Source organism: Corvus cornix, chromosome 3, assembly GCF_000738735.6.
Source record: "Corvus cornix cornix isolate S_Up_H32 chromosome 3, ASM73873v5, whole genome shotgun sequence".
NCBI classification, from domain to species: domain Eukaryota; kingdom Metazoa; phylum Chordata; class Aves; order Passeriformes; family Corvidae; genus Corvus; species Corvus cornix.
The window spans coordinates 31,823,409-31,839,157 of NC_047056.1; the positions used below are offsets into that span (position 1 = coordinate 31,823,409).

The 15,749-nt window shown below is 40.8% G+C and overlaps 1 protein-coding gene across 4 annotated transcripts in view; it reads right to left on the reverse strand.

The window, feature by feature from the left end:
• Positions 1-15,749, reverse strand: part of PLD5 (phospholipase D family member 5) — a 183,561-nt gene that overhangs the window by 15,174 nt on the left and 152,638 nt on the right. For all 4 annotated transcript variants that reach the window (XM_010391776.4, XM_010391778.4, XM_019281332.3 and 1 more), the window contains 3 exons: positions 6,971-7,168; positions 3,544-3,683; positions 1,647-1,812 (listed from right to left, as the gene is read on the reverse strand). In XM_010391776.4, coding sequence (XP_010390078.1) covers positions 1,647-1,812; positions 3,544-3,683; positions 6,971-7,168 — 504 coding nt within the window. The remainder of the gene's footprint in view (positions 1-1,646; positions 1,813-3,543; positions 3,684-6,970; positions 7,169-15,749) is intronic.

Genomic DNA, 15,749 nt, shown 5'->3' on the forward strand with positions numbered 1-15,749 from the left:
ACAGTATTTTGTGTACTGAGGTTAATCTTCTCATAGCCAAAGCAGAACTAAGAGGGAAAAGGAGAATTTTCAATAGTTCAATAGGTAATCTAGTTTTTACCTTGTTAACCTATTCTTTCTCCTCCATACACACACAGAGTTTTTTTTCATTTTGAACCTGGCTATAACAGATGAATACAAAAGAAATGCAGCTTTAAAAAGAAGTTGCTCATCTGACATGCTTTTTGAATTAAAAGAGTATTGAGATGTAGCCTATGGCACAGTTTTCAGTCAAAATCAAATTGATACCTGCGAACTCCAACGCTGGCTTATCACTTGTACCAAGGTTTATTTAAGGCAGTGGCTCACCCAGACCGGGAAATGCGATGCACAGCATAGAGGGAACTGACTTATTGTTGTACCTTTACAACTCTCTACAGCTGATTTTTTTACTGGAACTTGTTTTTGTATTTTCTAACTGCAGAAACTCTAGCTGGACTATTTACCTAGGACAGATAGGTCGACAAGTAGGTTTTTTATCATTTAGTTCATGACAAGATAAATTCTGTACAAAAGATTTTACCTGCTGTAAATAGATGGCAATGGATATAAGTATTAGGTACCACTTGAAAAAAAATTTCTGAATACATAAATAGAATTTTGATGATAAATATGGACCAAGCTAGAAGTTACTCAGAAATGAAGTGGCTTAAATGGAGTCAACTATGTATGGGGTTTTTTTTACGTAAAACTACACTTTATGCTGTTTTTTTACAGAGGAAACTTACAATAACAACATACATTATAACAAAAAACCTTATTTCTAGCTATGCGTAATACCACTTACTGTGTGTATAACAAATAGTACTTCCTTTTTAGAATTGTTGTCAATTTTCAAAAAGCCAGAAGGATTTTACGGGATTGTCAATTTAGGAAATCAAAATAATTCAGCAGATTATTTAGAACTGTTACCTGGAAAAACAAAACAAAACCAGAAAGACCCACAAAAAAACCCCCAAGATCCAAGGTGGCTGATTTCCAGTGTGCCTCAACTTTATAAAAGGAACTGTATCACACTGAAAGTAGCACTTTACCATATATTCTGTTCTCTAATACATTAGTATAGTATTCTCACTTTCCGCTCCTGCATGTCTAATGTGGCCCCAGAGTGGTGTTTCTAGTCTTCTCAATTTTGAATTTGTACTCTAAATTTTAAAAATTTAAAGTCTTCATTATTTTTTCTTGTACTTCGCACTTGACTGAAGGGCAAGTAGATGCTTACACAGGTTAACAGTAAGGTTACATGAATGCAGACTAAACCATATTTTTGTGCTGTCAGATTTACTCATCTCACAATATAAACATGACCCATGGCCACAGTTCACTCTGTTGGCTTTGCTGTGAAAGACCACATGTGGTGTTTTACAATGGGCTCTCCATCACACCGACTGCCTTTTGGTACCACTGTATTTTTCTGTCTTAATTTTGAATTCTGTTACTACTAGGAGTGAATTATGTTCAATATATTACATTTTCTGATATTCAATTAAATTTAAAGACTTTGATACTAACAGAGAACAATTCTCAGTTGTTAAGTTTTCTTGATTCTTTTTTTTCTGGGGCGTGGGGAATATCTTATATTTCAAAGGAATATGGATTATACTTACAACTTTCAAACTACAGCTTGGAACTTCAGTGCAAATAGCTTTCAGAGATGAAACGAAGTTAAAAGTAAGGGGATCTGTGTCTCTTGAGAAACTTATGAGAAGCCGTACTTTAATACTTCGTAAAACTAATGCTTCTCTTATCTTCCCATCTAAATATGGCCAGTACCTGTGGAAAAAGAAGACAGTATTTGCGGAGAACCTTAAATTTGGGAGAGCCGCTCCCGTGCCCGAGAGCCGCAGCCAGAGGGCGCTGCTGGCCAGCCCAGGCACGGCGACACAGCGCTGTCACAGATCGTGCACAGGGAGCTGGAACACTGGATCTCTCCCTGGCTGACATCCTTTGTTTAACCCCAATGCATTGGGACCGTGCAGGCTGGGGACTGGAATGCCCTCCGTAATTTCCTCCGTGGGGAACTGGGAGCTGCTGTGCAGAGTGCCTGCGTCCTTCGGGAGCAGCAGATGAGATGGGTCGCTTAAGGAGGATGCTATGTGTTTTCCTGAGGAGGGTTGCAGAAATTCTGCCAGGAATGGGATGGTGGGTTCCACGGAGCTATTCTCACAATTGATAGCTAGGTTTGTATTCCTGACATTTGGTGGGAGCAAGTCAGGGCAGGCAGAATTAAACAAAGAAAAATGCATGTTTTCTACATTCCAGCAGCATCAAAGCATCTGGGCTAATGAAATGTGAGCTCCACTGTGCCAGAAAATAATTTAGAAGCAGGAACTGGGAGCTGGCAAGGTAGAGAAGCTGGGGCAGTGCCTCAAACACAAAGCCATGCTGTAGGAAAAGCACTGAAGAATTCATGTAGGTGCCTTCCGTGGACCTCCCTAGTCCAGCAGACTGCTGAATTCTTCCAGCATGAGAATAAAGTAAGGAGGAGTACAGGAGATTAACATAAATTGCAACACTGTAGTGCTTCTACATACTAACATCCTTTCCAACATACAGGCGAAATAGGAGGGATACGTATTGTGAAACTGAGGTTCCTGCAGCACTGCCCATGATTCTTTCCCTGTAATGGAGGCTGTACACAAGGAGTTTATTGGAAAAACTCTCTCACAGACTTAAAACAGTTTATGCTTGGTATCAGTTGTATGATAATTATTTTTTGAAAAAATTGAGCAGAACAGCTCTAAGCAGAAAAAGTACATAATCACATGCCTTGTTTGGCTTAACTGTGTTCAAATAAAGTGCATAGATGGAATGGCAGGCTTTGCTAGATTCTAAATTCATTCTGAGCGCTATCAAGACTAGGAGGGACCAGTGGATACCTGCCTCCTGAGTTGGATGGTTTTGATGCACTCTGGCTCCAGTTTTGGGCCATGAGTGTTTTTTAACGGTCCATCCAAACTGGCTGTTTAAAAATTATGTGGTTTCGTTTGGTTTTAGCAACTCTCAATTAACCAAAATGTGATATAATTCAAATGTTATCTATGCTGAATTGGGAATTTTCATTTATATGTGTATGCCAATAAGATAATGACATTTCCCACACTGTATACAAGTCACAACATATTATTTCTCTCTTAACACACACACACACACACTCTGTGGTCTCAGGATAGTCAATATAATAGTGTAAGAAATAGGATTAATGTATAAGCAGACTGCTATATTCCTGGGTCCCAGTCACTTGCAGATGGTCAGACTAGGAAATTTCTGATCTCCTTCAACAGGCAGATCCAAAGTTTAGGACCCAGAACTGGAAATGTCTTCTTAGGTCCCAATTCTGCTCCCATTTACATCAATGGCAGGACTCTCACTGATTGCAATAAGAGCAGAACTGGGCCCCAAGAAATGGGTGCACAGTAGTAAGTGATCTCCTGTGGGTTCATGTTCTCCAGCAGACCCTAGTGGCATTACGGTAACCAGCTAGTCCTGGACTTGGACACTCACCGTTTGGCGTTGGTGTCGATGACAATGGGCAAGTAGTCCATGACAGCAATGTACACAAACTGTTTGGCATCGTCAATAACACTGTAGATAGCTTCAATATCCAGGACTCTGTCCTTGGGGCAGAAGAGTTTAGGTGAATTCTGTGAAAGGAGAAGTTCAAGTATGGCATTAAAAATAATTGATTTATTTTCTCTCTCCCTCAGTCTTCTTGAGATGATAAGTAGTATCCATTATTTTAGTAGAGATTATTAACTAATGCCTTCAGCTGTCCTGCTAGAATACTCAAAGCTACAAAGGAGAGCTATTTGCTTACTTGCCCCTCAAAAGCCCCACCATTTAGATGTAACTGTGGGTAAAATGCAGAAGACACAGACTTCAAAACATCTGCTGTCATCAAAGAAGCTGTAATTGAAGTTACCTTTCAGAGAACTTTGTTCCAAAGAGCCCCAGGACGGGTTCTTATAAGATGGAGTGTTCATATGTTATTGCCACAGGAGCCTGATGGATCACTTGTAAGCAGGAATGAAGTGGTTTATGTCAGTTGCAGGGAGATACTGCAGTTTTGCAAGAAACTTATCTTTAAAACAAACACAGCTTCAGGTATAAACTACCCAGCACTGAGCTGGTAAGTGGCAAGCCCAGATCTCAGCTTTTCTGCCTTCCGTCTGGGGCTGTCGAAGGCAAGGGGAAGCCAGCGGAAATTGCTCGTCTGTGGCAGATGTGCCCAGGACTTTCTACTGTCCTGCACAAGCAGGGAGAGAAAAGTGAACCTCCCCTTTCAAGTTGCTTGCAGGCAACACCACCATTCCTGGGGCAGCAGTTGTTGAAGGCACTTTAACCCAGCTGAACAGGTGTTTTCCTGTCACTCTATCACCTTCTCACCTTCATTACTTGCTTGGGTTGCAGCTGAGAGCCAGATGGGTGTGTTTCCTTTAGGGACAGATCCCAGGGGTTTTATTAGTCTTCCTTAATTTCAATACACTGCCTGTCACAGTGGTTTCTTATTACTGACTGGTGTTCTTAAGGATTTACTACAACTAAGTACAGAAAATATTAGAAAATTAACCGTAGCAAGATTTCAAGACCAATATTCCAGATCCATTCCTGAACACTAAAAAACCTAAACCTCTTACACTTTATCAGCCAGTCTGGAAGATGAGTTTGTTGCTAAGCAACACTAAGCCATGATTCCCAAGTGTAACAAAAAAATTCAATGACTGTGTATTACGTTTGTTTTATATAGCACTAACATTGAAATATGTTTCCAAAAAAATGAATTTTGACTCAATAAAAAAGTGCAAAGTAATTTAAAGGTAGTTAAATAATTAAATATAATTTATGTCAATTATCTGAAACTTTTTGGAGGTTATTGCACCAAGATGTTATTCTTAACACTTGTATTATTCTCTTGAATTTTTAAGTTACAGAACAGCTGAAGAAAGAAATTCTTATGCATTGTATTTTTCAGATACATTCAATATAAATATCAGAAAGTGAAAGACTTCTTGAAGATAATTAGAAGGAAAATTTCAGCAAAAATTCTCTCTGTAGCATTGGGCTTCAACATTCCACTTGTTACTCTGTGGCACAGCTGATCCCTGTCCTGCAAGTCCTGGACTGGTCTAGGACTTGTCTCCATGTTGTGTAGCACTTGCTGTTCTGATCAAGTACCCACTTGTTCCTCGTCTTCACCTACCAGAAACAGGCCTTTATTCTGTCTGGGAAGAGCATCATTCCATGCCCCTACTCGGGGATGTGCTATCCCGAACCCACAGGGAGGCAGCAGCCTGTCTCTGCCCCAGGCAGGACTGCCATGGCAGCAAGGGAACTGCCTGGCTCCTGGGAACGTCCTTCTGATCATTAGTTCAGGAACACACAGCAGCATTAACACTTGCTCCACCTAGTCAGTCCCAAGCCAACTCCAAGACTGCACTTCAGAAGGTCATGCTGGCAAACACTGAGAATTTTCTAGTAGGTGAGAAATTTATTGAAGAGCCTGTTTTCAGGAAGGAAGAACGAGCCCAAGTGGTTGTGGATACAAATTCAGGTAGCTCTTGGAGTTGGACTTCAGTGATATGAGCTTCTGAATACCACTGAGTCCTTCCTTTTTTTTCTGAAGTGAAATTTCAAGAGAAGAGGCTTCCTTGCCCATAGGAAAGGAAAAATCACAGAGAGGAAGTGAACACTGCAAACTGAAAGTAAGAAGTTTCTGTAGAGTCTCTCTCCATCTGCCTTTGTCTAGGGTCCCAGATTCCTTAAACTAGGCCTTAACCAGCTTTCCATTCTGTCTTTCCCTCCAGGACCAACTCTCAGCAGGATTTCTCCATTTCTTACAGATTTCTTAGAAAGGAGTAGGATTTAATTTTTCAGTGCATTATCTAACTGTCCAAAAGTCCATCTCTCATTTCACCTAGTCCTTAAGGTTCTCCAGAATCAATGGAAGTGTCCATTTTTCCAAACCACTATTAATTTTGGCTGTCTTAGGCACTTCCACATTTTCACTCCAAAATAGTTCTCTGTCTCTCCACTGACTGTAGGAGTATGAAAAATCCTGCACAGCAAAACATTGCCTGGCTCCCAGCAGGTAAAGGGGAAGCCTGCTCTGTATCACCACTCATCTGCACTGTCTGGTGCCAGTGGCTGTACAACTTAACAGTGGGCTACGTGCCTTGTGTTGTTTTAGACATAACGAGGCTATAAAGCAATGGGGGTTTTCCCCTTGTTTTATAGAGAACGGAAAATAACTCTTAGCAACTTTGTTATATTCCCAATTTCGAAGAGGTAGTTTACACTCACATAATTACTCCCAAAATGAATGATACTCCTCATCTTCCAACATCTCTATCTCACTGGGTACTTTTTTCCAGTTTTGCTACATAGCTGCTGAGATGGAGGACTGCTCCATTTCTTTCCATTAAAAATACATGCACAGACAGTGCTTCCATGGGGATCACTGCTTGAGTTTTAGAAGTTTTAAAATGTCATTCGTAAGTTGAAGTAGATGATCTTGTACAGAAGTACGAATGCTTTGCAACAGTGTGAATCCTTTTAAATTACATTGATAAAAATGCAAGCTCTGATACCAAGCTTATTCTGTATCATTTTCTATGTCAGATTAATGGTTCCTTTACTCTCAAGGCATTCATGTTCTACTTATTAATGTAAGTAAAAGAATCTGATTTGAGGGGTCTCTGTATTGTTTTCTGAACATGAGTGGGAAAGTGTTGAACATTACAGAGAAAGGGAACTTGAATAATGCTCAAATGAAATCCAGCAGCATCTTCAGTCCTGGCAAACTGCATGTCATAGAAATCAGAATTAAAAAACAATATAGTGATTTGTCAAATTTCCAGGTCTTCCAAAGATATTGTGGGTTAAGTAAGTTTCTTCCCTTCCCCTCCACTCTGGAACTAATTTCAGAACTTACCGACACAAAAGCTTCCGATTTCGTCTCGTTCAGCTGCAGCGTCAGCTTATTTTGAGTATCGTACACTCCATAGAGTCTCTTAGACCAACTTGGAGGTATTTTATTCTTGTACCTTAATGAGCTATACAGGGCAAATATCCTTTGTAAATCCAGGACAAGGCAGCTACAGTTGTATACAATGACACCAAGTTCCTTCATCTGTGAAATTAAAAGTTGGATCATTAGTGATGTTTTTGCTGATGGATCTATGGATGTATGCAGCAAGAATGCAAAAACTTCACCTTGAGTACCCTGGTTTCTTCACATGTTAAAAGGGAGATAATGATACTTTTCTCCCACAGAAAGTAAGTACTCTGTAAGCATCAACATTCTCACATATAAATTATGAGGAAAAATAGTCCAAGTAAATACAGACAGCAGAGTACAATTAAATTCTTTAGCCTTCAACAGGCACAATTCCACTTCTCATTTAAGTCAAGGCATGTCTCCTGATCATCATAAATCTTGTTTTGGCAGAGATTTCATTAATTGTACATCCGTAGTACCTAAGTTGTTGACAGAATTTAATTTTGAAGGTATTGTTTGGCTTTTGTAACCAAAGTGTAACCACATGCTCACTCTCTTCCCTTCCTTTGCTTTAGAACAGCTCAAGAAAGGACTGGTGTGGGCCTGGATGCTATTGACCTCTCGTTACCTGCATTTCACAATAGTTCAGCCATTTCCTAAAACAAAGCAAGAAGAAAATCTGCATGTATCTGTTGGAAAACCATATGTAGGATACATATTTAAAGGATCTGTGCTGGGTTTCTGCAGACAAGCTCTCTTGGTAGCATGCCTGAGAAGTCTGCCCAGCCTTATGAAGAAAATAGGGGTAATATGAACTCTCCAGCATGCTTATTACCCTTTCACACCAAAATATTCCCACTGATGTAATTCCCTCAGATGAGACCTCCACAGTCACACGGTTCCTGGTAAAAGCGTATCTTTCTGTAAAGCCTGTGGGAACTCTGAACCGCGCACTGACGATATCTCAGCGCTTGTTCCAGTGCAATTCTCCCTGACTGCAGATGAGAACCACTCTGCAGGAGTGGGCACAGGGAAAGCAAAGGAGAGAATTGAACCTTGACTCTTTCTGTGGTGGGTGAGCAGAAATGACAAATACCAATACTCCAGTGAGAAGGAAATTTGATGGGTGACACATTCTTCAGGTCCCCAACCTGGAAATACCACATACCTAAGAATACACAACACTGAGCTATCTCATTCCTAAATATTTGCCAAATAGCTGCAACCACAGGAACACCACCTAATATTATTACTGCCTAATTCAGAATATCTCTGCAAGCTTCTTTAATCTTTTATCCTGCACAGATTAAATTGAAATTTGCAGATAGTTGGAAAAAACAGACATACTGCACTGAAGCCTTTCATTTCTGGATAAGCCAGTATATTAATTTTGATGCTAAATATAAATATGACCAACATCCTAGCTGAAGAGTCTGTTTGGAATAATATCTTTAATTTTTCCCCTGAGTGCTGGTATCTTTGAAGATGCTCCTGTATTCAGCTCTAGGCTGTCCCTGTAGTCTGGGCACTGTTTGTCTCCAAATATTTTTAACTATACATTATCACTGTTTTCACTGTGTGCTGCCAATACAGCTCTCTTAATTGCCAGGCATGCCATTGCAGAGGACTTGTTAATAGTACTCTGTTACATCTATCTGCATAATGTGGTTTAATCGGCTTTTCATGGCTGTTAGTTGATTCTGACATAATTATGTGGTTACAGTTTTCCTTTCATTTATCAGTCCCATTATTACTATTCCACTTTATCCCTTCTACTGAAAGTAAAGATAAAAGTGTCCTCACTGCACACGAGAAGCTGCCAGGATTGCATCTGCATGAGCAGCTCTCCTCGCAACAGGAGTGCCTGCAGTGTGTCCCCTCCCTGTGAATTAAGGGATTGCCCTTCTGCCTAAGTGGTTCCTCATGCACAGAGATAGGGAGGAGGCATGGGGCACTGATGGGTTTTGTTAAATGCCATCTTTACAGGTCACCACCTAGCCTGAGTGCCAACAGAAGCATTAGCCACGCCTTAGCGCCAGCCTCTCCCACGACCAGGAGCACACGGGGAGCACAGGGAGCTGGCCCTCCCTCCCGTGGCAGCGGCTCCTGCGGGAGCCGCGGCCGCTCACCGCCCGCAGGGAATACGCTCCAACCACGGGCTGGAGTGAAGCCACCCAGAGATGTGTTTACAGCGCAGTAATGAACCCTGCCTTCCCAAGGTGTTGCGTCTTGCAGCTGGCTTCTCAAAGCACCGATCAAAGCTTTTCCTGCTTCTGAAGCTGTGATAAGAGCTTTCCCCCATGGGGATTCCCTGCTACACGATAGAGGCAGGGCTCCTTTCCCTCGCTGGGAAAACACAGACATCCTCTTTTCCCAGCTGCCTGTTTTCATTAAGCCTTTATAAACTTAAGTTCAAATTTGACTCAACCTGACCAGTAGATTCAAAGCTATAGGAAGAGGGCAGACAGCGACTCTGATGCTTGTTGTGCAAACAGATTTCCTTAAGAAACCAGTTTAGATGTCAGCCTGTCAGTTTGTGACCCTCTCAGCTTAGGTATGATACATCCCCTTGAAATGCAAACAATACACATATGCAGTAAAAACCCCCACCAGTCTACTTTCTTGTGTAACAGGCTCAATAAGTTTGGAGACAAAAACCCCCCTGTTTCAGAAGCACCTTCTACATGGAGCCTAGTTTTACTCCCATACTCTGAGGTGAGGAGAAACTTCTCTTCTTCCTATTAATCATGAAGCCTATAATCCTGGAGGCATAGGAAGCAGCAAGGATGTGCTAGTGACAGATTCAGTATGAAGTGGTATGACACCTAGATAAGGGAAAAGACTTTCTTCCATTTGAGAGCTGCTGTCATTACAGACTTTTTTTTTTTTTTTCTCAGAAGATAAGCAGAAAAAACATCTATATTGTAAGAATAAAAATCTGAGTGTTGCTCCCTGGCTTGTTATCACGGAAACTTGCTGCTAAGCATCGTTTGAGGTACCTGTTAAGGTAAAATCCTTCAGGGAAGAGCTCTTAAGGCAAGGAATTATTTCTTCATCCTGAGTTTTAAGAGCAATTAATACAGTAATGAAAATGTCACAGAAAAATTAAAGTGAAGGAGATCTCAAAAAATCAAAACCTTAATAAAATTAAGGAAGATAAATGTGAAATGAAAATATAGAGTCACAAATTTGATTAGCTCAAAATGGAACTGAAATGTTTGCATGGTAAAGTTGTACAGATGCTTGTGAGTGACATTTCCAGGGCATGTGCCAGGGACTGGGGAAAGGAATGGTTATCTGCATAGAGAATTTTGTGTCCTCTCTTAAGCAGGTTTCTTCCCCTCTTTGGTAAGAACTACCATGCATGCTCTAATCTAAGAATGAAAAATATAGGAGCTGGTATTCCTTGTTTTTCCCCATGCCATTTACATTTGTGCAGAGCAACTGTTAAAGACTACCAAATTACTGTTGGACTTTCTTGCCAATAAGGGCTTTCTTAAAGTATCAGAAAAGTGTGTAATTACACTTGGCTCAAGAAATGTAGCTTCCTCCCACTGTACAATGATAGTCTTAACTACAGAACTCAGTTAAGCTATGAAAAGTAATAAATACGGCCTAGAAAGAAAAACAGCAATTTTTATGACAAGAGGAGGAATTCCTTACTAGATTGGACAAAAAGCAGCATTTCACAAACAGGAATTTTTGCCCATTTTTTCCCCATGTACATTCATAGGCATCCTATGCAAAAAGGAGGAAAAAACATGGGAAAAGAACCTGAACAATCCAAGTTGTGGACACAGAACACTGTAAGTTTCCCAAACTGAGAAACAGTGTTAGCAGGACTTTCCAGGTACGTTTGGGTTGCAGGCCAGAGAGGGTGTACGATGTGTCCCGACCCTCCACTGTGCAGACGAGACATTACATTTTATAGTTACCTTATTTTATATTTACCTCTGAGAGACAACCCCACTGTGTAGGCAAGGTCACATAACAGTGACACAATCTGGTTCACAGCTTGCAATATCTGAGTCGTGGCAAATGTAGCAGGAAGCTTTAGAAAAGCCCTTGTTTAAAGAAAAAGTTTTTAGCCGTTTTTCACACTTGAAACTGATCCTGTAAACAACAGGCAGCTCTCCTCAGGCATGAACTGCCACTTGCCCAAAAGGTCTGGCCACTGGCAGGTGCCAGGAATCCATTGCCTGTGCTACAGAAACTCTGGATTAACTACAGGTAGCCTATTGCACACAAAATTTACTGAGTAGACTTCTGGTATATAGGACAGTACATGCATCTGTCATTTGTCTGTGTTTGAAAATGTATTTATATTTGTGCATTCGAGCCTCTGATTTTGTTAATGACGAGTTCCTAAATGAATGACTGAGCAAAGCCAGAATCAAAACAGGGTGAACTAATGGAGTAACAAAAAGCACTCTATACTGATAAATCAATTACTAAAGCCTAAAAGGACCTAAGATTTCACTAGCTTCAAAAGAAAAATAATATACAACATATTCATTATCAGCTTAACACAAACCATAGATATTTCGAGTGGTACTCTCATCTTTTCATAAAATATGCTCCAATTACCCGGTTAGCCTGCGCTCCAAACATACTTTCTTCTTCATTATCAGGATTACCCAATCCCTACTGCAGACCTCCCTTATGTTTACATGTGGTATCCTTTAATACTGAGTGAGTATTTCCCAATCACACACAGCACCACTGAAGGCTGCCTCTGTGCAGCTATTCTTTACCTCTCTTTACCAAAACCTGCTGTGTCCATCCCATGCCAGGCACAGGTGACAGGCGAGTGGTGGCCTGGGGCAGCAGTGCATGAGGAGAAGGGCATTCTGATGGGAGTGACCATCAACAGGAGGGAGAGAGTCAGAGATGCGAGAAAGGTAAAAGTGTTTCTTTGTGCAGAGTTGTGTGCTGTGACTGTTGTAGCACACTTTGCTGGAAAAGGCTGACAGGGGTAGTGCTAATCACAAATGCCCTCAGTGTACGACCCCATTCAGGCAGCTGTCATTTTGATGTAAACCAGATGTGCAACCTGATGCTGAAGAGACTGAGAAGGCTGTAGCACTGCCTGGCCCCTCTCTCACAAGACCTCTGCAAGTATTACAGTCCACCACAACAGCAAAAGCATGTGTCTCAGCTAACACTTCACTAGAAACTGCAACCTACCCTTACATTCCTGAGACAAAAACCCTCCTTCTGTGCTTGGCTGGTAATACAGTACAGAGACTTCACACTTTGTTATGTTAAAATCAAAAGTAATGCAGTGAAATCCAAATGCAGCACAGTCCTGCTTCTGCTCCAAATTCCACTTTTTCTTTTCGTTGCTAAGAAAATGGGAGCTACACTCATATTGGGAAATACTAAATAGAAAACATTAATACAAATGGGAAAGCAGTGTTTCCCCAGAAAGTTAATAAAACTCTGTCTAGCTTAAACTATCAGAAAGTGAATAAATCTAAATTAACAGCATCTTTGGATGTCAGAAATCATCTAGGGCATAATAAATGTTCTTACTTGAATTCCCTGTTATTTTGACAACCACAAACTGCTTTTGAATATTACTTAGAGAATTCAAACACATTAAATTTGAGAGTAACTGTTTCGTTGTTTAATTGTGCAACTTTCCTGTTTTCCATATACACTTTCATTGAATCAATGGTATTTTTAAAATCCTACATTCAACTCTCAACCATTCTCCAATTGATCACTTTGTGAGTCTTGCACTTAGATCTCTCTTGTGCCTGGCCTAGGTCCTATAGCTGTGTAGGTTTTATATTTCTGTCATCTAAGGCTAAAGGTTAATTTTCTATCATGCTGGTTTTAAGTAAATTGAAATTAATTACCAGGTAGAACTTCTAATGAACTAGAAAAGAAGTCCTTCCACTTGACAAAAGAATGCAATCTCATCCTAAGCCCGGAACTCAATCTCATCACTGAAAATGGAAAACTGTCACTCAATCCACTGTGCTGAAAATAAATCTTAGCATGTGACCAAGAAAAGGTGATGCATTTGATATAGAGCGCACCCAGAATTGGCACCGAATGTCAGTATAAAGCCATGACACGTCTTCACCAAAGGAAAGGAAGTGGTATAAGCGGGCTGACTATACCCCATTGAAGCTGATAAATTTGAATTGTCAGCCACTAGCAGTCCACTGATCTATAATTTTCACCTTTAGAAAGTACATTTGATAGATTTGGATCTGTAGGTCTTGTAGAATAAAAGTCCCAGGAAGTTACAACTTCTTATGCTGTTTTTACTAGTATTACCTAACGACAAAAAGCTGCCATGATAAGGCAGAGAAGATCTTTGAGGAGCTGCTAATTTTTGTGCTCCCTTCTTTTTTCAGTGGTCCATAGGCCAAGAACGCAAAACTGCAGTGATGCTTTACTAATTTCCACTTCACTTCAGCCTCACCATTATTTTTCATAGCACCCTGATCTTAAGAAAATCATGCTGAGAAAAAAAGATAGGCGTAGCATTTAATTTCTGCTGAAAAGTACCGCTGCTGAGATGCAAAGCAAGTTAGACACTCAGACAGAAGGGGGGCTTGTTTTAAAATGGTGTGGTTTAAAAAGAATTTTGTGATGAAGAGGTAGTAATGCAACTTCAAAGCAGAAAACCAGAAATCCCCTGTGTCCTCATCACATTAGAAAGAGGCCCCATGATGATATTCCTTTTTCAGCCACCTGCTCTATTGATATGAAAAACTCAGCAAAAATAATTTTTTTGTACAAAAAATTCAAATATAGTTTCCTTAAACCATGGACCACTCTGTGATGATGTTTACATAGACCCTACCACAGGATTTTGAGTGCAATTTGGGCTTTTTACTGCTGTTGAAGCTTGCTAACAAACCGAGCCTGACACATGGCTAATTGTCAGAGCAAGCCAGAAGGCAGAACTGAATCAGTTAAAAATTCATTGCCATATAATCTATCAGCATAATTAATATCACTTGGCATAATCACAGCCTAATTTATCATTTTCAAATGACTTTTCAGTTTACAGTTTCATTACCCCCTCAAAGCAAGCAAAAGTGTCTTCTTTAGGGGAAATGGAAGCTCGCAACTGCAAGAAAACATTTTTCCAGGATCATGTTTGATTTATTTCTTGTTTTACTGCAGGAAATTTAATTAATTTGAATTCTAATTGGATTCTGTTTCTCTTTTGAAACACTGTTTTGTTCCTTTTATCAAAGAAAAGTGCAGGCTGGAAAGAAAAGGATCACGTTGTGTTGGCCTCCCATCTCACTGCTGGCAAGCTGCACCACATTTCAGTCTTGGTATCATTCACATGACATTAAAAAATTCACTTCTCCAGTGGAACCATAACAAAACGAACAGGTGAAGTGGAAGATCCTGCTAGCTTCTGAAAAGCCTGGACTGTCCCTCACCACGCATGTGCGTGTAGCTCCTGCAGCCTCTTTCCATCCTCCCTGCACCAGAGCCTGTCCTGTCAGCCCTTATCTCGCATTCTCTTCACGCAGCTGGAAATCACAGCACGAGCTCTTAGCATTTGTTCTCATCCTATGTAATACTGCAAAAGGCAGCCTTCATATGTGTTCTGCTGTACAACAGAGAGAGGAGAGTGCAAAGGGCTGATCTCAGAGTAAGGGCAATATTTATGTCGAAACATTTCTCTCAAAGCACACAGTTTCTTTGGGGCTTTTGGATCCATGGCCTTCAGGGAAATGCAACAGCATGTAGTTGACTAATTGGATGCATTATTTATAACATTACTGACACACACAGTGAGTTTTCCTTTTGCAAAGTGAATAGAGATTGGTAGCAGGCATGCTGGGGACACAAACTGGGACAATGACATTGCATATGAATTATTGCTATAACTGTTGAGCTTTGCCAGACTACCTGATCAGAATTAGAAGCCTATCTTCTTGGTGTAAGCAGAGGCCCAAAGGCATGCTAATTAATTTTTGACTGAGTCTTGATTAAATTCAGTGTACAGGACCTTGAGGTAAGCTAGAAATCCAAGCAGTTTAGATAGGTAAGGCAATTCAGCAAAATGGTACACAGGCAGTCCCAGAACAATGGCCGGCCAATATGAAAATCTATTCTAGAAATCCACTGTTGCTCTATGTCCTTTTCTCCTGAGTAACCATCTGAGATATTTGTGATATCTGATAGGCTATATATTGTGATATATCACTGATAGGCTTCTGGCTGCTTCAACATGGAAGCAATGTCTCCTGCAAAGATCTGGTCCTGGTATAGGCCCCTAGGAAGAAAACTTGTAATTGAATTAATACATCATGTTTCTGCCTCTGGACTCTAACAGTAAAATTTGGAACACACAATCGCAGACTGTGTAAGGCTGGAAGCATCCACTGGAGGTCATCTAGTCTAGCCTCCCTCCTACCAGGGTCATCCTAGAGCACATGGCACAGGATTGTGTCCAAACAGTTCTCGAGTATCTCCACTGAGGGAGACTCCACAGCCTCTCTGTTGTGGCAATCTGTTCCAGTGCTGGGTCACCCACACAGTAAAGAAGCTCTTCCTCGTGTTCAGGTGGAACTTCCTGTGCATCAGTTTCTGCCCATTGCCTCCTGTCCTATTGCTGGGCACCACTGAGCAGAGCCTGGAAACATCCTCTTGGCACCTCCCTTGAGATACTCATAGACATTGATGAGCTCCCCTCTCAGTCATCTCTTCTCCAGGCTAAACAGGCTGA